At 36.6% G+C, this 26,066-nt stretch overlaps 1 protein-coding gene across 6 annotated transcripts in view; it reads right to left on the bottom strand.

Moving 5' to 3' along the window:
* Positions 1 to 26,066, bottom strand: part of SGK3 (serum/glucocorticoid regulated kinase family member 3) — a 66,147-nt gene that overhangs the window by 26,794 nt on the left and 13,287 nt on the right. For 4 of the 6 annotated variants that reach the window (XM_033437567.2, XM_033437565.2, XM_033437569.2 and 1 more), the window contains 5 exons: positions 24,687 to 24,903; positions 19,573 to 19,656; positions 16,308 to 16,380; positions 11,272 to 11,347; positions 3,972 to 4,059 (listed from right to left, as the gene is read on the bottom strand). In XM_033437567.2, the coding sequence (XP_033293458.1) occupies positions 3,972 to 4,059; positions 11,272 to 11,347; positions 16,308 to 16,380; positions 19,573 to 19,656; positions 24,687 to 24,764 (399 nt within the window). In that variant the 5' untranslated portion in view covers positions 24,765 to 24,903. Of the gene's footprint in view, positions 1 to 3,971; positions 4,060 to 11,271; positions 11,348 to 16,307; positions 16,381 to 19,572; positions 19,657 to 24,686; positions 24,904 to 26,066 lie in introns of those variants that run through there. The other 2 variants (XM_033437570.2, XM_033437573.2) reach the window with 2 other exon arrangements.

Raw genomic sequence — 26,066 nt, 5'->3', positions numbered from 1 at the left:
AGAATACAAGTTTTTTTTTTTAAATAAAGGGCAAAAGATCTAAAGTATATTTCGTATGAAGTAACAACACTGGCACCAACTTTTTAGTGACAAATCAAATGTATTTCTTACTGACACCTTTACATGAAAACTCTTCATTTAATAAAATTTTAATCCACAAAAGACAGAAATAAAAGGAACCATAACAGTCTAGCTCAAGACAAAAAAAATATATAAACACTCCGGTTCATTAGATGAGATTTGTCCTGTTGTAGCACAGTTTTAACATGAAGTAATCTCCCCCTGCTCCCCAGTTTTTCTGAGATATTATATAACTGACATATAGAACTGTATAAGTTTAAGATGTATAGCATAATGATTTGACTTATATATATCATGATTATGTTTAAATATTATAGTATTCTATACAATCTGATAATGTAATCAAACTAAGTTGTAATTTCAATACACTTATTCTTTTAATGAATGTGCAGGGAACTGTATCATTTTTCTATTCAATGAACTTTTCTATAAGATGAAGAAAGTGAAGTAAATAAGTGTGGATTAAACAATAACAAGGATAACCTGTCCCCTGAATTACATTAAAATGTAATAAGATTTTATTACTTGGCAACAGTTTTTCTAATGGAGCACATTTCTGAAATAATGAAAATTTGAGGTATATAATTAGATAACTTTTTACTCTACCTATTATTATTATCTTTTTTTTTTTTTTTTTTGCGGTACGCGGGCCTCTCACTGTTGTGGCCTCTCCCGTTGCGGAGCACAGGCTCCGGACGCGCAGGCTCAGCGGCCATAGCTCACGGGCCCAGCCGCTCCGCGGCATGTGGGATCTTCCCGGACCGGGGCATGAACCCGTGTCCCCTTCATCGGCAGGTGGACTCAACCCCTGCGCCACCAGGGAAGCCCCTCTACCTATTATTTTTAAGATTACACCTAATCAATAAACTGAAGTTGAGGTATATTTCTTAACAGAATGAACACTAATCAAGAGAATAAGTTTCTTGACTTCTCTTGGCCTCTGTTTTTTTCCTCTATAAATAAGAAGGTCCAGATGCCTTCCAAGATATTTTCCAGCTATTAAATTCATTTGATTATCCACTCAGAAGTCCTTAATAAATAGTTACAACTGGGGCTTCCCTGGTGGCGCAGTGGTTGAGAGTCCGCCTGCCGATGCAGGGGACAGGGGTTCGTGCTCCAGTCCAGGAAGATTCCACATGCTGCGGAGTGGCTGGGCCCGTGAGCCATGGCCGCTGAGCCTGCGCATCCGGAGCCTGTGCTCTGCAATGGGAGAGGCCACAACAGTGAGAGGCCCGTGTACAGCAAAAAAAAAAAAAAAAAAAGTTACAACTGGGGTGCGGGGAGTGAAGGAACTGGATGAAAGCAGTCAAATGGTACAAACTTCCAGTTATAAGAAAATAAGTACTAGGGATGTAATGTACAACATGATAGATATAATTACACTGTGTATGTTATATATGAAAGTTGTTAAGAGAATAAATCCTAAGAGTTCTCATCACAGGAAAAACATTTTTTTCTATTTAATTTTGTATCTATATGAGATGATATCAATAGATATTCACTAAACTTACTGCGGTGATTACTGCATGATGTATGTAAGTCAGATCATAATGCTGTACACCCTAAACTTATACCAGTGATGTATGTCAATTATATCTCATTAAAACTGGAAGAAAAAATAAATAAAAATAAAACTGATGCAGTTCCTAGAAATTTTAATTTAAAAAATAATAAAAGTTATAACTGTAAGATGAAATATAGCTCTTTCTTTTTTTTGAAAAGGTTTTTTTAAATCAGTATTTTAAAACAGGAAAAGATCCTAGTCTAAGTTCCAGATTTTATGGATGAAATGAGAAACAAAATTTAGATTGAAAGTCAACAGTGAGAGAAGAGGAGCCAGAACCCAGGAATTTCTCTTAGTCTGGTTCTTTCTTCAAAAACCATTCTCCTACAGCAAGGCAAGACATTCTTTACATGATCTAAACCTACATACTCTCTACGTGATTAACAAACAAAACATGGAAAATCACGGTTACATAAATTTTACTCTTTAAAATATTTTTTGAATAGTATTAAGATGTTTTTAAAAATCCATAACCTTACCAACAGACGATTTACAAATATTTATAGTACTTTCATATAGTCCTTGCATAACTTCGAAAAACTGTGATCACACTGTGTAAGTTTGCATAAAAAGTTTTAAACCCTGATTTCATTTAATGGTATGTAAAAACTTTAAATATTATCATCTTTAGAAATATTTTTTAAATGTACAATATATAGGGACAACCACTATTTGACTGATGACTATTCAAACTGATTCTAACTCTTCATTATAAATCACACTAAAATGAACATCTTTGTTCTTTTCTGTGAAGGGTTATTTCATTTGCATCAACTCCTAAGTGACATGAATTACTTTCATGCTTGATACATGTTGCCAAATTGCTTTCCAAAAGAGTTGCATAAATTTTAACACCAGTAATGCCCAAGGATGCCCATTTTACCTTACCCTTATTAGTCCTGGCGTATTTTATTTACTTTACATTTTTGTTAATTTGGCAGATTAAAAAACCTCTCATTTAAAACTTTCATTTGCTACTGGCATCAAGGTTGAATATTTTCCCATATATCTGTTTACTAAGAGTATTTCTTCATGTCCCTTTTCCTTTTATCTACTAGGGTCCTAAATATCATTCTTTTCAAAAATCCATATGTATGAGCTTTTTTTACATAGACATTATTCCTTCTTATACTTTGTTACATGTTTTCCCAGCTTGTGGTTTCTCTTTTGACCGACTGCACAGATATAAAATTAAAATATCCTTTTATTGTCCTAAGAGCAACCATGTCACAGACGTAAGAGTTAAATCTGTTCTCTTAACTGAGAATCCTCTTAGAGCATCAGAGAAAGAAAACTACTACTTTCCAGTAGTCACATCTATTTTTCAAATGAAGATTTTTAGCTGTGGGACAGTAATGTTTCAACTCATGACATTACCTTTTAAATCACAAAAACAGAATCATGACAAAATTAAAAGACATTATAAAGACAAAAACGTACATCTCTGATTTTCATGTATATATTTAACAATAGTATTAGTCAATTTTAAATTATAAAGGTATTATCATATTTATATAATACTTGTAATTATACTTTTAATTGCTACATAATAATCCTGAGTTAAGTTATTGTAATTTACCTTTCTAACAACTTTCTAAAGTAAATGTTGAAAATATCTTCATAAGAAGGCACAAGCTTACGATATTTATCACAATTAATTAAAAAAACAAGAATATCCTATTCTTTATTCTTTTCGGAAAACGTATTGATTATGTACATATAACTACAGCAATAAAAGTTAGTTGATACCAACCAGCCCATGTATACTGATTGCTCTACATCTCAAAACCTGACAATGCAGAGGAAGAGGTATGTAATATTCTGGTTGAAAAGGCCTTTCCTGCTGGCCAAAATTCAAAACAACAGTTGCAATGGTGATAATCATGATGAAGATATATGATGATCAAAAAGTAAGATGTAAAGCAAAGAAAGCAGAACACAAAACTTTATATATTGTATAATTAAAGTTAGGTAATTTAAAATATTTCCACATATTAGAGAAGATAAGAAAGAAAATCACTAAAACGTTAAAAATTACTAGGTCTGGTTGCTGATAATATGGGTAATACTTCTAAATTATTTTCAAATTTTTCTTTAATTAACATGTATTACTTTTTATTATAAAAAGTACTCATTTTATCAATTTTATAAGAAATAGTGATAAGTAAGAGGTATACACATTTGTTTTTATGTACTCTACAGAGTAGAAAATCTACAATGGATGAAATTACTTTGTTTTAAGTAAATGGGGTCCTAAAGTTGCCAATAATTTCATCTCTGGGGAATGGTATTTTTTTCTGTTAAAAAATACAATTCCTCTTACTACCTTCTGAGTACTTCTTTCATCCTCATCTTCAGATGGATCTGACTGATGTTTTGGACTGTCCATTTGAAGGAATGCTCTGACATCTGGACTAAAAACAAAAATTAACTTTATTATGACTTTGCATTTCTACAGCTTTTCTCCCTTTTAACATGAAAATAAAAGTAACTATAGTAGCATTTACAGTAAGAAAGTCAAACAAAATCCATTAATGATCATTATTATAAAAGGAATAAGCAAATTAAGTTTAAAAATAGGGAATCCAATAAACAAATGGGCAAAGGTATCAACAGTCAGTTCACAGAATAGAAAACCCAAATGGTAAGGAAATTTATGAAGATGCCTAACTTCACTAATAATCACAAAAAAACAAATTAAAACAACAATGAGAAATTACTTTATGTCCACTAGCCAGCAAAATTTAGAAAGACACAATACCAAAAGTTGGTAGGGATACAGGGAAAGGAACACCCTCATGTATTGCTGGTGAGAACGTAAAATGAGGCAACTTTTCTGAAAAGCAATTTGGCAATATTTGGTTAAACTGAGTATGCATTTTCCCTGAGGCCAGAAATTTCAGTTCTAAGAATAAACCACACACACACAAAAATTATGTACAGGTTTAGTGAAAGACATGTAACTAGGATACTCACTGCAATATTCTCTATACCTCTGAATCAGAAGCAAAACAGCCATCTACCACTAGGGAAATGAGTAAGCAAGCTATGGTAACTGCCTGCAGAGAACAGCAGTCAGCAATCAGAAACAAGGAACCACAGCACACCACCATTTACGTGCATATATTAAACACTCACAGACACAAAGCAACAGTCGATAAATAGATAACCAAAGACATATAACAAACATGTTGAAGTGGGCATCACCAGTGGGGATGAAGAAATGGGTATGAAGAGGAAAAAAATGGACTAAAATAAAAGAGGGGCCTTGCATGGACTAATGACAATCCTGAGGAATGATTAAATCTCTGTATCTGCGGTACCTCCTCCCAAATTCTTTTTTTTTCTTTTTTACAAGTTGAGATGTGTTAATCCCCAAATCCTAATTTATCCTTCCCCTGCCCCCTGCCCTGCTGCTATCCCCTTTGGTAACCATAAGTTTGTTTTCTATGTCTGTGACTCTATTTCTGTTTTCCAAATAATTTTATTTGTATCATTTTTTTTTAGATTCCACATATAAATTATATCATGATATTTGTCTTTCTCAGTCTGACTTACTTCACTTAATATGATAATGTCTAGGTCCATCCATGTTGCTGCAAGTGGCATTATTTCATCCTTTTTTATGGACAAATAATATTCTATTATATATACCTCACATCTTCTTTATCCATTCATCTGTCCATGGACATTTAGGTTGCTTCCATGTCTTGGTATTGTAAATAGTGCCGCTATGAACACTGGGGTGCATGTATCTTTTCGAATTAGAGTTTTCTCCAGATATATGCCCAGGATTGGGACTGCAAGATCATATGGTAGCTCTATTTTTAAGACACCTCCATACTGTTTGGGATTAACATATACACACCACTATATATAAAATAAACAACAAGGACCTACTGTATAGCACAAGGAACTATATAGTCAATATCCTGTAATAACCTACAATGAGAAAGAATCTGAAAAAGAATATATATATGTGTAAGTGAACCACTTTGCTGTATACCTGAAACTAATACAACAGTGTAAATTAACTATACTTCAATTTTAAAAAATGGTTAAAAAAAATGAGATATAATTGACATATAACACTATATCAGTTCCAGGTGTACGACATAATGCTTCTATACTTGTATACACTGCGGAACGATGACCACAGTAAGTCTAGTTAACATCCATCACCACACAGTTACACACTTTTTGTGTGTGATGAGAACTTTTAATCTACTCTCTTAGCTACATTCAAATACGCTACCACAGTCCCCATGCTGCACATTACAACTGATGACTTATTTTATAACTGAAAGTTTATACCTTTTGACCACCTTCACCCATTTCGCCTACCCCCCAACCTCTGGCAACCACCAATCTGTTCTTTGTATCAATGATTATGAATCTGGGTTTAAGATTTCACATATAAGTGAGTTCATGCAGTACTTGTCTTCCTCTGACTTATTTCACTTAGCACAATGCCGTCAATGTCCATCCACGTTGTCACAAATGGCGATATTTCCAAAATTGTTCTTAATAATTAAATACAAATAATATACATTCATTGTAAGAAATTCAGGAAGATGAATAGTTTTTAAAAAGGAGAGGGGCTTGTGGGAATGTAAAATGGTACAGCCAGTGTAGAAAACAGGTGGTTCTTTGAAAAGCTATACACAGTTACTGTATGGCCCAGCAATTCCACTCTTCAGTATATATCCAAAAGAAATAAAAACATATGGGCACACAAAAGCTCACACACACACACATTCATAGCAGCATTATTTATAATAGTCAAAAAGTGGATGAATGGACAAACAAAATGTGGCATATCCACATAATGGAATATTATTCAACTATGAAAACAAATGAAGTACTGATACATGCTACAATATGAATGAACTTCAAAAACATTATGCTAAATGAACAAAGGAAGATTTAAAACTGTATGATTCCATTTGTATGAAATCCCCATAACAGGCAAATCCATAAAAATAGAAAGTAGATTAGTGGTTGCCAAGGGTTGGGGGAAAGGGGAAATTAGAAAATATAGTTTCTTTTTGGGTTGATGGTAATATTAGTTTAGACTTGGGTGATAGAATAAGATAGTGATGTGGTTGTACAGCATTGCAAGTATACTAAAAACCACTGAATTGTACACTTCAAAAACAGATAAAATGGTGAATTTTATGTTATGTGCATTTTATTTCAAAAAAAAAATTAAAGGTGGGAATCATCATTCTTAACACCCCTACTATATTTATTTTTTCTCTGCACAGTTAAGATCATGCTATATTTTAAATATTTTATTTTACTGTTTTTCACCTAAAAATACAATGTACTCAATACATCAAAAGGTCTTTGCCATGTGGTTAAAAATTCTTTGTTAGCAATCACTTTTGATAGATGTATGATGCTGTATTAGGACACACTAAAAGTTACTCAGTGATTCTTTCACTTTAGGATATATATATGTACTTTTTACATATATATATTTTATATATATATATGGCTTCCAACTTTTGACTGTACAGCTTTCACTACTATAAATAATGCTGCAAGTGACAATCACTGTGCACAACACTGGAACTGCATTTATGATTTTCACTACAGATTTTTAAAAAGAAAAGTATTTGCTCTGAACTATAAACAATTTTTAGGCTTTAAGTAGTTTGTTAAGCTAATTTCCAGAGAGGCTGTACCAATTTCTACTCTCCTAGCAATACATGAACATCCTGAAGACTTTCTCCAGCCTTGATTAAATGTTAGTTTATAGTCTGGTAGTCTATAGTCTGGTAAGTGAAGTTTGGTAGTTTGGTAGTCTGGTAGTTTATAGTCTGGTAGTCTCATAGTCTGGTAAGTGAAAAATAGTATTTTAAAGAGACAGAACTCAATTATATTAGTAATTAGTGAAATGCAAATTAAAGCAACAATAAGATACCACTACCCACTCACCAGAATGGCTAAAATTGAAAAGACTAATGATACTAAGTGTTGGTGAGGTGACCCATGTGATCTCGTACACCGATGGTGGAAGTGGAAATTGGTACAATCACTTTGGGAAACTATTTAGCATTATCCACTAAGATTAAACATATACATATTCTACAACCAAAAATTCTACTCAAAGATACATCAGAAATGCTTGCACATGTGCAGCAAAAGATATGTTAATGTCAACATTACTCATTAGAGCCAGAAAACAGAAATAACTCAAATGTTGATCAGCAGAATTGTGGTATATTCATGCAATGGGGTATTATACAGCAATGGAAATGAACAAACTACTGTATAGCTATATGCAATAACACTGGTGACTCTCAATTGTTGAAAACAAGCCAGATATAGACCATGTAATATATGATTCTATTTATATAAAGTTCAGAAACAGGGCACATTAATCTATGCTGCTAAAAATCAGGAGAGTAATGACCTTTGGGAAGGAACAGACATTGAGAAGAGGCATGTGAGGGGCTGCAGGGGTGCTAGCAATGTTCTATTCCTTGGCCTGGGGTGGAGAGGGGGGATACTCAGATGTATTCATTTTCTCATAATTCATGAAGCTGTACAATCATGATTTGTGTTCTTTTCTATATGTGTTATAATGCAATGAAGCTAAAATAAGGTGTTTTGCTTCATCTGCATTTCTTAAATAGTAAAGAAATGTTCAGCTCCTCTGGTAATTAATCAGCCATTTGCATCTCCTCTTGTGTAAACTGTTAATGTGTTTTGTCTTTTTTTTGGTACCTTAGGAATGTATTATCTGCATGAGCTCTTTTATTAAGTATATTTATCTACTGTCCTTTATCATGGGAAACTTTTTATATTTTTGGTTTTTAATTTCACTTGTAATTTTTGGAGGTCAAAAGTTTTTATTAATCAAATGTGTCATTATTTTACTTTGTAATACATCATTCACTACCAATATCCTCAGAAAAGCCTTTTCTATCCAAAGGTCAGAGAAATAATAATATTTTGTTTGAGTTTTTAAATGATTTTAAATTCAATTTTAATAAGTTATCTTAAAAATAACCTTCTCTCTATTGAAGTAAAGCTATTTTTGAAGCACATATCCCACACATAATAAGAATAGACACAAAGATGGTGTTCAAGATACACTTGCTGATTGGCTTCTCCTCTAACTCTCTTAAATCTGTACTCTTTTATAAACAGTTTGATGTTCAAATGAAGAGTGTGAAAATTAACAAAGTTCCATTAACAGATGAGATCCAGAAAATGTGAAATGTCACTTTTTATTAAAAAGAAAATGTCAGTTAAACATTAAGTTGAAAAAAAAAAACCTCTTGGTTATTTACCTTGGGGTGCTGAAAAATGTCCTCTACCTTAAACAGAATAGTAGTAGTTACAAGGTGCATACGTATGTAAAAATCTATTGGGTAGTATACTTAAAAATTGTGTATTTTATAGTATGATGTTAAAATAATCAAATTGGTTTTAGTTGAATTTCAATACCAAATATAACATCTTTATAATACTACACTTCTAGATCCAAAATGAATACTTAGAATTTAACATATACTGTCAGAGGTTCTGAGTAACACTGTTCAAAATACCAGGAGAAATAATAAACACCATCGCCATTTATTCCACACTTATTCTATGTGAGGCTCTGTCAAAGCATGAGACATATTCAAGCTCTCAATGTACGAATTTCAAACAAGCCAGTAATATGCCAATTCGAAGTAATCTCAAGTGCATATAACAGGAGTTAAACATTAGAAGGGTAGATCTAAGCTGAAGATAACATAGAATTTGTCCTAGGGAAAAGACATAATGTTTAAAAAATAATTATACAAAGAGCCAAGTAATAACAGGCTCTCTGCTAAGGAACACACCAGACACAGGAACCCTGAGTTCAAGGATCCTGCCCAATTCTGTGCTCCTCCACCACCTGCTGGGGGCTCTAAGTGGAAAGTCGGCTGCTCCCCTTTGCGGGGGCTAATCCCAGAGCTACAGCAGGTGCTGGACCTCCCCGTGACCCTCGTCCTATCTGTGAGCATCAGGGGAAATGAAACCCAGAGCACTGGGCAGAAGACCTTGGTCACAGAAGTCCAGCTCCAGTATTTTACTAATTTAGTAAATTAAATTAAGTTAAAAAAGGTCAGAGCACCTGCTCAAAAGATAGAAGCCCTCTATAAACTATAAAGAACTATAAAATGGTAATAATCGTTCTGAGGACAATTGCTAAAAATACAGTCCTTCAATGTTGTGATTCTGAAAAGACTTAAAAGGTGTCATGACTGCATCAATGTCCACAGGCAGCCTTTACATCTACCCAGACAGGTGAGCTGCAGAAACGTTCCCCAGATATTCTCCTTGGTCCTCTTTATTCTTCTTAGAATGTTAATACTTTATACATACTAAACAATATAAGTAACATACATGCACATAACAAATCACAATAAACATAATGAACACCAATGAACCAATTACCAGACTCAAAATGAAAATACATCTCAAACCATGGATCTACCTATACCTTCCTAGGTATTTCTGATATGACCCACCCTTCTGCCTTCACAGGAGCTGCTGGCCTACCAGACACACATAGGGCTGGGAAAGCGCCCTCGTGTTAAGTGGCTGCCTGGAAGCTTGTGCTGAGAAGGCCTGAAGGTCTTGTCTGGGATGAGAGAACGCTGACCCAGGTCGCACAAGAAGTGGTAGCAAGTGTGCCTGGCCCTCGCCAACTCCTTCAGCTTCATCTCCTTTCTGTAAACTTACTCTGTGTTCCAGTCATCGTGAAATGTTAATACGTGAGCATCCTGAACAATTGCAGGCTCTTTGCAGACTCTGTTACAAGCACTGCTCCCTTGGCCTAGAATGCTCTCCCTAGCTTTTTTCTTGAAAGACTGCACATCCTTTAAGTTCCAGGAAGCCTTCCTTGACACCCACCCACCCCAAGAAGAGTTGGCCACGTTTTTCTCTGTTGTCTTCCAGACTTTTTTCATAAAACTTTCTTTGCTTTAATTGCTTGTTTCTACACCTGTTTCTCCCACGTACCTGGAAGCCTATGCCTCTGGAAGGTAAGGATAACACTAATTTCTCTTTTTATTCCCAATGCACACAGAGGTACATACGAAATGCTTTCTCAATGCACGAACAAATATAACATCAAATAATTAGCAAAATGTTTTAACTGTGCAAATTCCTTTCAAGTTTAATCTACAAAAAAAATACAAGTACAATAGGAAGAAAGAAAATAACTAGGGCCTTGAGTTGATGGAGAGAAAAGAAGATTAAGAATACCAGAGGAGGGCTTCCCTGGTGGCGCAGTGGTTGAGAGTCCGCCTGCCGATGCAGGGGACACGGGTTCGTGCCCCGGTCTGGGAGGATCCCACGTGCCGCGGAGCGGCTGGGCCCGTGAGCCATGGCCGCTGAGCCTGCGCGTCCAGAGCCTGTGCTTCGCAACGGGAGAGGCCACAACAGTGAGAGGCCCGCGTAATGCAAAAAAAAAAAAAAAAAAAAGAATACCAGAGGAAAAATTCTTGAGGAAGATTTCACAAAAATATACAGCACAATAATATTCCACAGAATGTATAAAACCTGGATCAGTAGCTTATTCAATAGTCTTAGGTTGGGTTTCAGTGCCTCCTTAGAACACAACGAAAATTACTTACTGGTTGTAAAGTTCTGGATGCCTAACTAAGTTCTGAATGAATTCATTCAGTCCCGCTCTTCTCTGTTTAATAAAATCTGTTAAGAGAGACAATACTATTATGATTATTTATATCAGACTGTAATTATCATCAATACAGTTATACAAGAATAGACAAGCACAAGATAGTGAATTTTGATTAAGAAGTTATTTCTTAATTCATGTTTCTTGATATACAATAAGGAATACTTACAAATATATATTTCTTAAATCTGTAAATACAATTATTATAAAATTAAAATAAAGCAGGTAGGACTTCCCTGGTGGCACAGTGGTTAAGAATCCTCCTGCCAATTCAGGGGACATGGGTTCGAGCCCTGGTCCGGGAAGATCCCACATGCCACGGGGCAACTAAGCCCGTGCGCCACAACTACTGAGCTTGCACTCTAGAGCCCGCGAGCCACAACTACTGAGCCCGTGTGCCACAGCTACTGAAGCCTGTGCACACAGAGCCCGTGCTCTGCAACAAGAGAAGCCACCGCAATGAGAAGCCCATGAACCGCAACGAAGAGTAGCCCCGGCTCACCGCAACTACGCGCGCAGCAACGAAGACCCAACGTAGCCAAAAATAAGTAAATAAATTTATTAAAAATAAATAAATAAATAAAATAAAGCAGGTAACATATTCCCCAAAAGAAAATGCTCCAAAAAATGCCTATTTTAGGTTCTAAACAGACTCACTACAAAACGTGGAGACACTTTGCTTTGTCCAACTCCTCGTGTACTACCAGGTAATAAATAAGAATGAACACTATGACACTGGTGGCTGAAATCATGCTAACTTAAAAACAAAAAACAAACAAAACCAAGAAATACTGAAATCCTTGCAACTGGAAATGGTGATTAACTGGCTGAGTATTACCAAAACTCTGCTGCTAAAAATAGGTTTTTATTTTGTATAAATCGATTTCTCTTCAAATAGCAGAAGTTAAAATTGAGAAATAAAAGTGATTTTCTATGTAAGTCATTGAAGGCTAGCATCATGCCTGTAAAATTTTTTTTCTAACTTTAGCCCTTAACACAGTGTCTTGGAATGTACTTAACTGATGTTTGTGAATGAATAAAAAAAATACCAAACAGAATGATTACACATTCTAGCATTCACAGTCTCCAAATTTCATATGCCCCATCCCTTATTTAACTCAATTGGTTTGTTACTTTGTAATTTTATTTTTCAGTAGTAAAGATAATCTTGTTTTGTTTTTAAAACTACCAAAAAAATGTAATTTATATATTGATTCCAAGATCCTATCAGCAAAAGGTTTGATATTAAACTATTTAGAATATAGAAGTATAGCTAATTCTGTGTATACTCTACAGAAAGATCCTTAAATTCAAAATGAAATTTTCACTTAGAAAAGTATAGGCAGAAATAACCCTTAAAATCTGCCTCAAGTATGTAAAACTTATCTTACAGAGGTTGGTAACCACCAACATAAAGTGGAAAAAAAACAAAAGAAAATGACACGCATGGACTTAGAAGCTGCAGCATAAGAACTCAGAAAGATGTATGGAAAAACTCTATATGGTAGCTGTCAAACACGAGGTTAAATTAAAAGGACAATTTCTTTCTTCATGCTAACTGTCCCATCTTTGGCGAGTGAAAGCCCCATCAATTGGGCCCCTGTGGCCTTTTGATAAAACGTCAGTATTCTTGTATAGCTTCTTTGTTTTCAGGCCAAGATATCCTAGGACCATCTTGTACATTTCTTGCCCAGCACCTGGAACTGCCATGAAAGTGTGGTTCCTTTAAGGGGGAAATGGTATTTAGAGATTACAACCTGGATGCTAAGGGTGTTTGCTGCTACTTATTTGTTATTGTTTTCAGGCATTTCCAGTGGAGAGCACTGGGAAATATGTATTGTTTTAGAAAGAGAAAAATAAATCATGATTTCATACTGTATTCCCAAGTTTAAAATTACAGGAATTTTTACTTAAAATCTTTGATTTTATATTTGTATCTCTTTCCTCTTCTGCTTAAAATTTTGGTTCTCATGACATTAACATAATTACAAAATAACTCTATATTATCAATGAGACTATTGAATGCAGGATAAAATTTCTTTGTACACTTTTTTTTTTTTGCCATGAGGAATATAAAGCTGAGTTTCCATGTTTTAAAGTCATTTAAAGTAATTATTCTCCATGTGTTTCACCACCAATCAGAATACAGTTATATTTTTTCCTTGTTTATTTTCAGTTGTTAGAGACTTCAATATTGTTGCATTTGTTTTTGTTTTTAAATTGTTTAAAATATGCAAAGCTGTGCACAAGATTCATCCAGGGAGGTCTAACATCCACCTCTGTTGTCTCCAGTTGGTCTCTCCCTCCTTAAGGTCATCAGTTTTTAGTTTTTGGTTTATTCTTCCATTATTTCCTTTTGAATCTTCACATCCTTTCCTACACAAAAAATATACACTGTCCACATCCACACCTTGTTTTTTCCACTTAACCAGGTATTCTGGAGATCACTCCACAGTAATGCACAATGAGCTTTTTCGTTCCTTTTTACAGCTGTACCATATTCCAATACTGGAAGGATGTTTCAGTTGTTTCCAGTTTTTGCTATGAAAAACAGCATCACAATAAACAGTCTTGTACATACATACATCATTTCCGATGCAGTTTATCTTTAGGATAGATTCCTAGAAATGTGATTTCTTGGTCAAAGGGAAATGTATATATAGTTTTGCTAAATATTACCAAATTTCATAAGGTTTGTATTCCCACCAGCAAAATATGAGAATGTCTGTTTAGCTAAAGCCTAATAAAATGAACATCCTACCAATCTTTGGTTTGTTGAGTATGACTTAAGATTTGATCTCCCCAATGAAAGGCTTTCCAAAAATCTATAACATATAGTCTACTTCACTGTTGCCAAGTCATATACAACATGCTCAGGATTGATTTCAAAATGTTCTTCAATAAAAATCAATTTTTAGTATTAAATAATTAATCTACCAAACATAAATACCACAGGGCACTGTCTGGTATTTTGCCTTGAACCATGAAGTAGCAATGCTGCAGGTCTTTATCTCTCTGCCTCCTTCCCTGGATAAAATGATTCTGATTTTAGGGTTTAACTAAGGGGTCCACAGAAATCTAACCCAAGTTCAAGCCTCATGTTAATCACTAACATGTAGTTTGAATCCTCTTAAATGTCTTTCTGTCACTTCAAATTAATTAATTCTCTCATTCACCCAGGCCTGACACTTCAGTTATCTCTGATTCTCTTCTCTATATGTCTCCTTTACCTAAGCAATCACCAAGATTTCTTACAGATTTTTCATTAAAAGATTTCCTACACATGGCTCAATTTTTAGTTCCATTTCCACCTGAGTTGCAGCTCTCATCACCTAATTTGAGGACTACTGGAATATTCCCTTAACCAGACTCCCAGTCTCTATCTCGTGTTCCCTCTGCTGTGCCTACTATATACATTATACACTGTTGGTTTCACATCATGTTGCTACTTCGCTCAAATATCTCTAAGGCCCCCATGTTGCCCTCACGATGTTTTTCAACCTATGCTCCACAGACATACTTCACTGCTACACCAACAAAGCAGCTCCGTTTTTATTTGTTCTACACATTACATTTTTCTGCATCAGGTTTCACTAGGAAAAAAGTGTTCTACAGCTAAAAACAAAACAAGAGAACAAGAATACAAAAGCCACTGGCCGATAGAATCAATCCATGGAATGTGTAACTGGCTTTGCTGTGCCAACTCAATCGTCTCTTTACTAATGGATTCATGTATTCAAGTAACATTTATTGAGAATCTAATATTAGGCACTATAATTAAATAAAAAAGATACAGTATCTACCTTCATAAAATCTACAGCCCAATAAGACAAACTGGCAATAATAATAAAGTGTGCTAAATTCTCCCAAGAGAAAAAAAGTCTACATAAAATAGGGGAAGTGAAAAAGAACAGGGGAAACGAGAAGCCTCTCCATCCTGAGGTTCAGAAAGTGTAAAAGAATAAAGAGTCTCCAGCTGAGAGGGTTACAGGGGATTCCAGCACCCTGGGGGGCGGGGAACTCAGTTTTAATTACAGCAAGAACATGAAAGAAATAAGAAGACAGAGGATAAAGGAGTTTGTTCATCACGGGCAGAACTGCACAAGGTATAGTGAAAAGGTCTGGGAGGAAAAGGAATGGTGTAAGGTTAGGTTGTAGAGAGGAAGCAAGATAAGCCATTTGAGAGCTCCTACATAAGGAATCACAGGTCTGATGGGTTACAAGGTTACAAGCAAATTAGTTTAGGAGGTAAGATGGTGGGGAGGGAGGAAACTCGATAGCATGTCAGGATCCACCTGTGGCATAAACAGATGACTTTACAGCATAGAATTTCTGGTGGATAGAGACTTCTATCTCTCTATAGGTCGCCATTTGTGTACTGGGTTAATTTCTTCTAGATTCTAGTAAAAAAAAAAAAAAAAAGTTTGAAGTTGAGGCTTCACATATATACAGCCTCCAGATTTCTGAGATCCTATGTGTCATTAGGCTCCCCAAGGGTGAACAACAGGACATTTTCTTGGTATCCCATTCAGAGGCCTGCAGGGTGCCGTGTACAGAGTACACATTTAGTAAATGTTTCATGGTTAGAAAAGTACTGCCCATTATCCTTAATAATCAATAGATTTATCTGAAGCCAGACTGCTTGAATTTAACTTCCAAATCTGACTTTTACTAGCTGTAGGCGACCCTGGGCAAATCAGTCAACCTGTGCCTCAGTTTCCTTACCTATAAAATAGTGATGATAATAATACCCACCTCAAAGGGTTGTTGTGAGGACTGAATGAATTAAAACATATAAAGTGTTTAAAAACAACGGCTGGTACACAGTAAGCACCTTCCTGAGGCATTAATTTCATAGAGCATGAGATCCATTAGCTTTGTAACGTTATACTACTATACACTGCAATGAGTATGTTAACTACTTTTTCAAACTTCAACCATCACTTATGGCTGGTCTATGAAGTTATTGCTTACCTGGATCAAAATTATCACCAAATATTCTCTTGGCAGGAATCTTCAGGGCCATAGCAGGAAATTGTTTCCTTAACTAGAATTGAAAACATAACATTACATGAACTTAATTTTATAGGTCTTCCAGGTATACATGTACCAAAACAAAATACAATCTGATTTTCAAAAAAATCCGCCATAAGACATACCTTTAAGTATATCATGATCAAATGTACAATATTAAATTGTACCAATAAAATACCATTAGTCTGACTAATCTCATTTTGTCCCAATAAAACACTTAGTATCTTTGTGACCTGGAATAAGTTACTTAACATCTCTGAGCTTCAGTTTTCTTGTTGGAAAATGGGGATAATCTTTGCACTTACCTTAGTGATTTGTTGTGAGGCTTAAAGAAAATCATCTATGTTAAGTGCTTAGACTAGAACCTGGAGTATAGGTTTTGAATACGTTACTCACTGTTTTGTTACCTCAGGAGATGTGATGTTTGTGTTCTCTCTAAGTGAACACACTGACAATTGTTTTCTGAGAAAGCTGATGAATTTTGCTTTCAATACCCTCTGCTCTAGCCTTCCTCCTATTAATAATTGTTTCTCAGATTTGCTTATCCCCAGAGAAAGAAAAACTTTGTCCTGAAGAAATTAAATTTGGGCAGTAAAGCCATAAAAATGGGTAAATGCTTATTTTTACTGTAAGCTTGATGTCAAAAAACCACACATACACAGTCTTACCAATCCTTGCATTCCTCTAGTAAATTTAGATGTTTTAGAAACAACAACCAAACATACACTATGTATACACAAACACACACACATTATATATATACCTCCACTGACAGGAAATACAAATAGGAGAATGTATTAATCACTCTATACCATGAGCATGCTCTCAGCAAAATTCAGAATGAAAAATCTGCAGACAAATGACCCTGTTTCTTTCAACAAAAAATTGTAAAAAAAAAAAAAAAAAAAGGAAAGAGAGGTGGAGGGGAAAACAGTGATTAAAAGACAGGTCATAAAATCAACTATATTTCAACAAAATATTTTTTAAAAAGTTAAACAAAAAAATAAACTTATAACAATGTTAAAAGAAAGACACTTCAGGGCTTCCCTGGTGGCGCAGTGGTTGAGAGTCTGCCTGCTGATGCAGGGGACACAGGTTCGTGCCCCGGTCCGGGAAGATCCCACATGCCGCAGAGCGGCTGGGCCCATGAGCCATGGCCGCTGAGCCTGCACGTCCGGAGCCTGTACTCCGCAATGGGAGAGGCCACAACAGTGAGAGGCCCGTGTACCAAAAAAACAAAACAAAACAAAACAAAACAAAACAGAAGACACTTCATAGACTTATCAACCAGTTTATATGACATTAAGTATTTGACATTAAGGCATTATTGTTAATTATTTTTAGATGTGATAATGATATTGTATGTATATTTTTTAAAGAATCTTTATCTTTTTAAAGATGTATACAGAAATATTTATAAATGGAAAGACATGATGTCTGAAATTTGCTTCATAATTCAGTGGGCTGGCTAGGGACAGAGATGAAACAAGAATGGCCGTGTACGGTAATTGCTGGAGATGGATGGCACATTACATTATCTTCTCTATTTATACTAGTCTCTCTACTTCTGTATGTGTTCAACAAGCTTTTAATAAAAAGCTTCCAAATGTAAACTACAGTCATAAATACACATTTAAACTGACAGTTAACATTTTACAGATTGGAAATTTCACTTTTTTCTTTATTCTAAAAGGAGCATAGGGAAAGAATTTGTGTTTTCAAACTTGGAGAAATCCAGTCCAAGTTTAACTTCACTTCTGTAGTTTCAAAGAACACAACTGATACCATTCCCCTGTTTTTTTCTTAGCTCCTCACCACAAAAGGCAGAATTGGAAGGAGTTACATAAGAAGAGAGGAAGACACAGAAAATGGGAAAATAAGAAAAAGATGAAAAAAGGAAGAGAAATACAGGAAAAATGAGGGAGATGGATGGTAAAGACTCAACTAACATTAGGGAGAATTTTCTGCAAAAAGCTTAACATGGGTTGCTTGATGGAAAGAGAATTAAAGTGATCATATGGGAGGAGTGCCCCCAATAAACTTTCCTACTTTACCTTTATAACTAAAGATACGCAAATATTAACACCTAACTTTCATGACTTAAGGAAACACAGGAAATTGTGCAGCTAGACAACATTTGATTCATTCTGGCCCATTTAGGAAGTAATTTACCTCTTAACTGAGATATGCTTACCTTCCCCCATATTTAAAATATTTTACAAATGATAACCCATAGACATATATCCATCTAACACTATTTTTAAAATCAAGAGACAGGGATAAGAAAACTGAAAAAGTTAACTTTTAAAATATGAAACAGTTTTTTCTGGAGGATGCCTAATAATCTACTATTTTAAAAATAACAACATGAGGAGATTGCTATTTATTGTTAGAGCAGAAGAAATTTAAATTTGTGATTTGAGGCCCAATTGCTTTTTTTTCTTAACTGAAGCAAAGCTTGGAACCCAGAGCTGTCTCAATAACCTGGGGTCTCTAATGACCAACAAAGGCAGTGTCCTCTGGCCTCCTACGTATGCATAACCTTAAAGGCAATGCTCTCCACAAACACTGGTCCCTGTGTAAGATCTGGCCTGATGTGTTAAAATGACCATGGTGCTCTAGCTTCCTATGGTAGAAACTGTAACTGTAAACACTGGATGAAAAATAATACCTGAACTATGAATATATAAAACAGGTTTTAGTTATTTAAATAACTAATGATCTCAGGTAACTGTCAGGCTTTTGAAAGTCAATATTTATTTCAGCTGTGTTAGCTACTTAAACTCTGGAACCTTAGACTAATTTCTAACAGAGAATGAAACCATGGAAGGTAGGTAGGCTTATGACAGACTTTCAGACCTAAAGCTTATAGTTGGGCAATTTAACCACAAAGAGCATGATAATTAACAATTATTAGAAAGGTAGGTAGAAAGGATTTATTTCTAATCTCCTATGACACTGAAATGTATTTTAAGCTGTATATTTAGTTTTCATATCTTCAATAGTTTATCTGAAACTTCTCAACAGTCCTCTCTCCACCCTTTTGGGTAAGAATTCCAAAGTCAGGATGTTTTGAAGAACCCCTTACCCTTTTCTGCTTATCTGATATATATAAGTATTATTTAATTATCAAATAAATCTCATTTTCCAGTTTTCTCAGGTGTTTTGTTTTAAATAAAAATCTTGTAGACTGACTGTTACTTACAGTGTTGTAAAGCTTATCGAACTCCGCATATCTTCTGAAGACAAACCACTCACTCCTGCCCACTGAAACCAGAACTTTATAAACCTGTGGAAAGAAAAAATAACAATAAAATTTGATCACACAAAAAAAGCACATTAGCTATTTACATATGCAAATAACCTGCTTTCATACTCATGAATCTGATATTAGACATTACTATTTATATGTGATTCTCCAAGATGCAGAAGTATACCAACTGAAACTTATTTTATCTTGTTGAAAAGTGTTTTATTTTTAAAATGTTATGAAATATTTCCATAGTTTTCAGAGAATAACACAATGAATACCCATGTACTCATTATTTAGATACTCTGAATTCTAACATTTGGCCATTCTTGTTTCAGATTTTCTTCCCCCAAAATAAAACATTATAGTTTCAACAGATGCCATTCTGCTCTCTTCTTCCCCAGCAGTAACCACTACCACGAAATGATAAAGTATTTTCAAAAGGAATGCCTGGAACACAGTAAACACTAAATTATTAGTTCTCCTCCTTTCAGGGCATCTTTTACACAGTATTTTTCAAACTAAGAATTTATCCTCAGATTTCCTACTACCATCTTAACCTGTGTTTAATATTTTCATATATACATAATTTCACATAACCACAGTCAACAACCCTATGAGGAAATAAGCAGAATAAATATTACAACCCCCATTACAGATGAGGAAATGATGGCCCCCCAAAGTTAAGTAACTTGCCCAAGTCCACAGACTTGTGAGACTAAAATCTAAATCTTCTAACCCTCCATGCACTAGAACAAGTATCAAATCAACAGTTATAGTACAGAATTAACTCTCATAATTCGTCCCACAGATACTCTCAGAATATAATTCAACATACCAATGTACAGAAAACAATTTGGAACCCCAAAGATCTTTCATAATTTCTAAAGAGAAAAATAACAAGGATCCAGGTATATGAGGAAAGGTTCACTGATGTATGGCTTGGGTTATCAATCTCACTATTTTACAGTGAAGATTAGGGGAAAGAGATATTTACAATACAATTGTCCACAGTCTGTTAGATAACAGAGTAAACCAGGTTTATTTTAGAAGACGGGCATACAAATATGTATAAACTATCCTTTCCCACAAAAGACTGGAAAGCTACACTCACCAGTTCATAGTTAGATAATACTGTGAAGAGAGATCTCCCTGATACTGCATATGATTATAATGTAGGAATTCTGCAGTATTGTTGAAGATATGGTCACATTAACAGGCCCCTAGTACGAGGGGCCCCAGAACGTAAAGCCATATCCCCCTGTGAGAAAGGGATCAGGTCTCACCTGGAAAGTGAAGCAAAGTCATTGTATCAGTTACCTGGATAAGTGATGAATCACTTAAGCAGAGAGAAAAAGAGCATCCAGGCACCCTATGTGAGCTACAGGAGTAAGAGGATTTTCTGGTGTTAACTAAGAGGACATCAAATTGTCCTAAAGGAAGCTACTGGGTGTAAGATATCAGAATCGTTTATAAGATGACACTGCTCCCATGGGAGAGAGTGCAGAAGTAGAGGAAAAAGAACCTAGTCTGGGTGCTGACAAAAGTTGAGCCATGTTTTTAGGAGGAGACTACAGATTTATCTCCTACAGCATTCAGGATCAGATAGGCCTGGAAGCAGGCCTGCTACCAAAGGATCAGATACTTAGGTTTATATGATTACGAGATTCTTGAACAAACAGCACTGTTTGTGCTGACTTCCCAGTGGGATAAGTTGGCTTCCTATAGATACTCAAGTACAGCCAAGATGAGAACCCAAACCTAGGTTCCAGGCCAAAGCAGTTCTGCTGCAACTCTATTTACAGGAGCTTAAGATAAAGCCCTGTGAAGTTATTAATTGGCAGGATGATTTATGAACAAGGGCTTATTAAGTTCTAATAAAATACCAACAGGCAAAAACAAAACCTCTTCAAATTTTAAAAAACACTCTCATTTGCAAAAATGCACAAAATTTCACAGAAACAGTACAATAATAACAGTACAATAAATCTTAAGTTTTTTAAAAATATATTTCCTTATTGCTTGTCTTGCCCCACCAGAATGTAAGTTCTTTGAGAGCAAGGGCTGTATCATTCTTGCTACCCATTGTATTCCCAGTGCCTAGAACAGCCCTGGCATAAGACAAGAAACTCAAGGACAATTTGTTGAGTGGATAAATGAAAGTATAATTTAAACTTGGTTTAAGTCAAGACATCCTAGAACACAGTGCATTTCTCTGTAAAGTCGTTTAAAAGACACACGAAAACTAGAGTATAAAAATATTATTGAGGGGCTTCCCTGGTGGTGCAGTGTTTGAGAGTCCGCCTGCCGATGCAGGGGACAAGGGTTCGTGCCCCGGTCCGGGAAGATCCCTCGTGCCGCGGAGCGGCTGGGCCCGTGAGCCATGGCCGCTGGGCCTGCGTGTCCAGAGCCTGTGTTCCGCAACAGGAGAGGCCACAGTGGTGAGAGGCCCGCGTACCGCAAAAAAATATATATATATATTATTGAATAGTTAACGCAGTGTCTATTTTTGTTCCCCAATAATACACAGACATGCTGAAGCTGGACAAAGTCTGTGCTGGGCGGGGTCGGGTCTATCTGTGTTGAGTAGAACCAAGTTTCCTGAGGACCGGGGACTGTACTGCAGTGATCAGCAACTAACATGTGAACTTAATCCTACATTTCATTCAACTTCAATTCAACAATACTGTTCTAGGTATTGGTGAAACAATAGTGAGGGAAGTTCTTGCTTCAAAGAACAAATTCAGGGAAAGCACACATAAATAAACCCAAAGTATGTCAGGTGGTGATAACTGCTATTAAAAAACTACACAGGGTAAGCAGGACAGAGTGTGAAAGGGGCAGAGTGTGAAGATGCTGTTTTATATAGGGTGGTCAGAAAAACCCTCTCTAACAACAAGGCAACATCTGAGCATCTGAAGGAAGGAAGTGAACAAGGGGATCTGGATAGAGCCTTGGAGAACTCAGGGAACACCTCTGGGGACAGCCGGTAAGAGTGACACTATAGGCCTCCTCGACCTTTTCACAGAAGACGTGGAAATACCTCTACCACGAAAAACAAAAGGACACCTGAGATAACCCATCGCCTGTATTTGCTATGTATGAACTTCCATCAAACTTGGCAGGAGGTTATGCCCTTGAAGGAGAGAATGGTCCAAAGGTAAAAGTAAGGAGAGGGAAGGAAGGAAAACTTCACACACTCCACTATCTTATGCTAAGCATACCGACCTCTTGTTTACCATCAATATGATGTTTCTAAAACTGGCTTATACGAATGTGGAAGAAATGCTGAAGATATTGCTGCAACATCTGAGGAGAGGCAAATGGCCAGACACACACTGCAATCTCTCTGCTCTGGGCTTCTATGCAGGGTGTGGAGGTATGCTTATTAAGGAAGGGAGAACAGAAGACAGAAGGGCTGTTTCCAGCTCCTTGTCTGAGGCTCTGGGAGAAAACCACCATTGGGGGGCCCCACCCCACCTAGTTAAGAAGGCAGAGTGGGGTGGTCCAAGGGTTTAGTTTAACTCCTCAGCTTTCCTCAACTCCCATGTGACATGGACCTGAGCTGAAAGTCACTTGTCATGGCACTCAGCTGGCAGGGGCCGGGTGACCCCCTGGTCAGAGACCAGGGTAGACCACCTGAGTCAGGACAAGGTGGAGGGCACACAGAGCTTCAGTGGGGTCTACAGCCATCACGAGCCAAGGGGAAGCTGAGTCAGCAGTCAGTCACCACGACCCTTGCCAAGCCAACAAAGGGCAGATCACAAATCAGTTCATCAACTGCAGATGCCAGCAGTGGATGCCAACAAAATGCCCAGGACTGGCAGGTCAACCATAGCTGGATGTCTGCCAGACCAGTCACTCTACACCTGGAATGGCAAAGATCTAGACGATGACAAGAATGCCAAGCCTTCAGCAGGCTACCATGAGGTCAGTCATCAACTGAACAAACACTGTGAAAGGGGACACCTCTCCTGCCACAAACCATGATGTTAAGTTGGAGACGGAGTGTGTGTTCAAATAAGAGAAAGAGAGCACAATGAAGACAGGCTGGGCATTTTTACTTAGAAGAACTGCTTAGGACTTCCATGGTGGCGCAGTGGTTGAGAGTCTGCCTGCCGATGCAGGGGACATGGGTTCGTGCCCCGGTCCAGGAAGATCCCACATGCCGCGAGCGGCTGGGCCCGTGAGCCATGGCTGCTGAGCCTGCGCGTCCGGAGCCTGTGCTCCGCAGCGGGAGAGGCCACAGCAGTGGGAGGCCCACGTACCGCAAAAAAAAAAAGAACTGCTTAAATTTTAGCTCAAACTGTTGAACAGAATTGGGTTAAATGAATTTCTTCACACTGCTCAGTGGGTGGGGCCTTACAAGGAAGGCCAGGTCAGTTACAGACACGATAAATGACATTTTTTTCAGGGAGAGGAGGACAGCAGATCTCTGTATGTACTAACAAGACTACTGGAACTAAATACAATACGTTTCATTACACTAATTTGAAAAGTGACTATTCTCCAAATGGCAGTCACTGATACACTGACTCAGCCAAATATTCATTGTGCTTATTCTTTATAAAGTCCTACAGTAGATACCATGGTGATAAAAAGTAAAATTAGAAATGGACTTTACCTTTATGGTGAAAAAATGAGTTAGACTACCCCTTTAAAAATATTTTTAAAATGGAGATAGAAAATGACAAATGTCTTAAGAAAGATACTGTGGAAATTTCAAGACAGTGGTTCTTCACATGGGATCAATGACTTTTGGAGTCCACTGACCCCCTGAGATGTGATGTGTCACAGAACCCACGTATGCACATTTTCTGGTGAGATGGTCTATCAGACAGTTTCACAAGTTTCTCCAAAGGGAGAGGTAAACAGGCAAAACTCTGCACTAAAAAAGGAAATTGTATTCCATTATCGTACACAGAGAAGACTGTGGAGGATATATCATTTGAAAGATAAGTAAAATCTGCAAAGTCTGGGGAGGCCATTCTAGGTTAAGGAAGAACAGCAGAATTGGAAATATTCTCTACGTTCCATTTTGTTCCATATGCTTTACATTACATACTTACAGTAAACCTCTTCTTTTTCTCTCTGTGTTCATCAGAGCTGGGAATGCTTACACTTGGACAGCTTTCCTTGTAGTCCATGGTATAATCCCTTTGAGTTTACTGCCTCAAAAGGACACCAAAAAGTGAGTCCGAAGAAATAGTCAGCAGAGGACAAACACAATTAGCTAATCCAAAACATAAAACCTCTTGAGGTAATGTTCAAATTCCATCATGCAACCTTAACCAACAGAAAAAAAAAAAAAATTAGCAAAATGATTTTAAAATACCGTGATTTGCCATTCCTTGCTCACAGAACCCATTTTATGCTTATTCTGCCAGGAATTTACCTTTGATCGTAAGTCTCAGCCCAGGTGAGAAACACAGTTCCTGTTATGTCCCTGTCAATAGCTAAGTCACAATCAAACATTTACGTCCCATCTACCTTCTTTTCTACTAAGAAACTCTGGGAGTTTATATACCATGGCTCATATGGACTAAGGGCTAACTCTCAACTAAAAGGACTCTAGTTTGATGGATTTAAGAGCAGGGTTTTTCAAAGGATGGTTTTCAAGCTTCTAGCATCAAGATGAACAGGTGAAGTTCGCTTCAGATTAGGAACCTGTATGGTAAGCTAATTATTTACCCCCCATTTTACAAGTGAGGCAACTGTCACACAGACAGGTTAAATGATTTGAAGCCAAGCTGTCTGGCTCCAGGGTCCTGACTCTTACCCACTGTGCTAGGCTGCATTTTAACAACTATGGATAATTCTTAGGCACTGGACCCCTGGTCAGAGATATTACAGGAGATCTTCATACAAAACAAATACAATTATGCTAATATTATCATCCCACCCACGGACAAAGGGCTCAAGATGTCACACTGATGTCACCTTTGCTACACACAGTAGCCCACAGTCTCCACTGACACCAAATAATACTTTTTAAGGGGTTAGTCTGCCAGGTTCCCTCAGTGATTAATTTCAGGAAGTCACTGTGACTGATCTAACAGTTGCAAATAAATTATATTCAAGTAACGATTTCAAATATCTATCAGCAGACATCAAATAATCAGGTATAATGAAATTCAATTGATTACAAAGGTGGTTCCTTTGAGATGATTCAAAGCCTACTTTGTTGGATTTGCTGCTGGAAATGCAGTCAGGAAGGATTTATATGCAGTTAAATTAGTTGTTAGAAAACATGGTCCCCTCCTAAGCTTAGGGTGCAGCATTTGTTACAAGTTAGAGTACCCTAGAACCCCAGAAGAGCAGCTTCCCCCCCACCTCCACTAGACCAGGGCACCATCTTGACAAGAGCCTTGTCCTCCAGGCACAGTGCTCTTCTGCTAAGCAATCAGAGCAAGTGGAACCACAGCTCTTCAAAGGCAGGTGAGCCCTGT

This window comes from Orcinus orca, chromosome 17 (assembly GCF_937001465.1).
Source record: "Orcinus orca chromosome 17, mOrcOrc1.1, whole genome shotgun sequence".
NCBI classification, from domain to species: Eukaryota; Metazoa; Chordata; class Mammalia; order Artiodactyla; family Delphinidae; genus Orcinus; species Orcinus orca.
The sequence above is the reverse complement of the archived record's forward strand: the minus strand, read 5'-3'. Positions and strand labels throughout refer to the sequence as shown.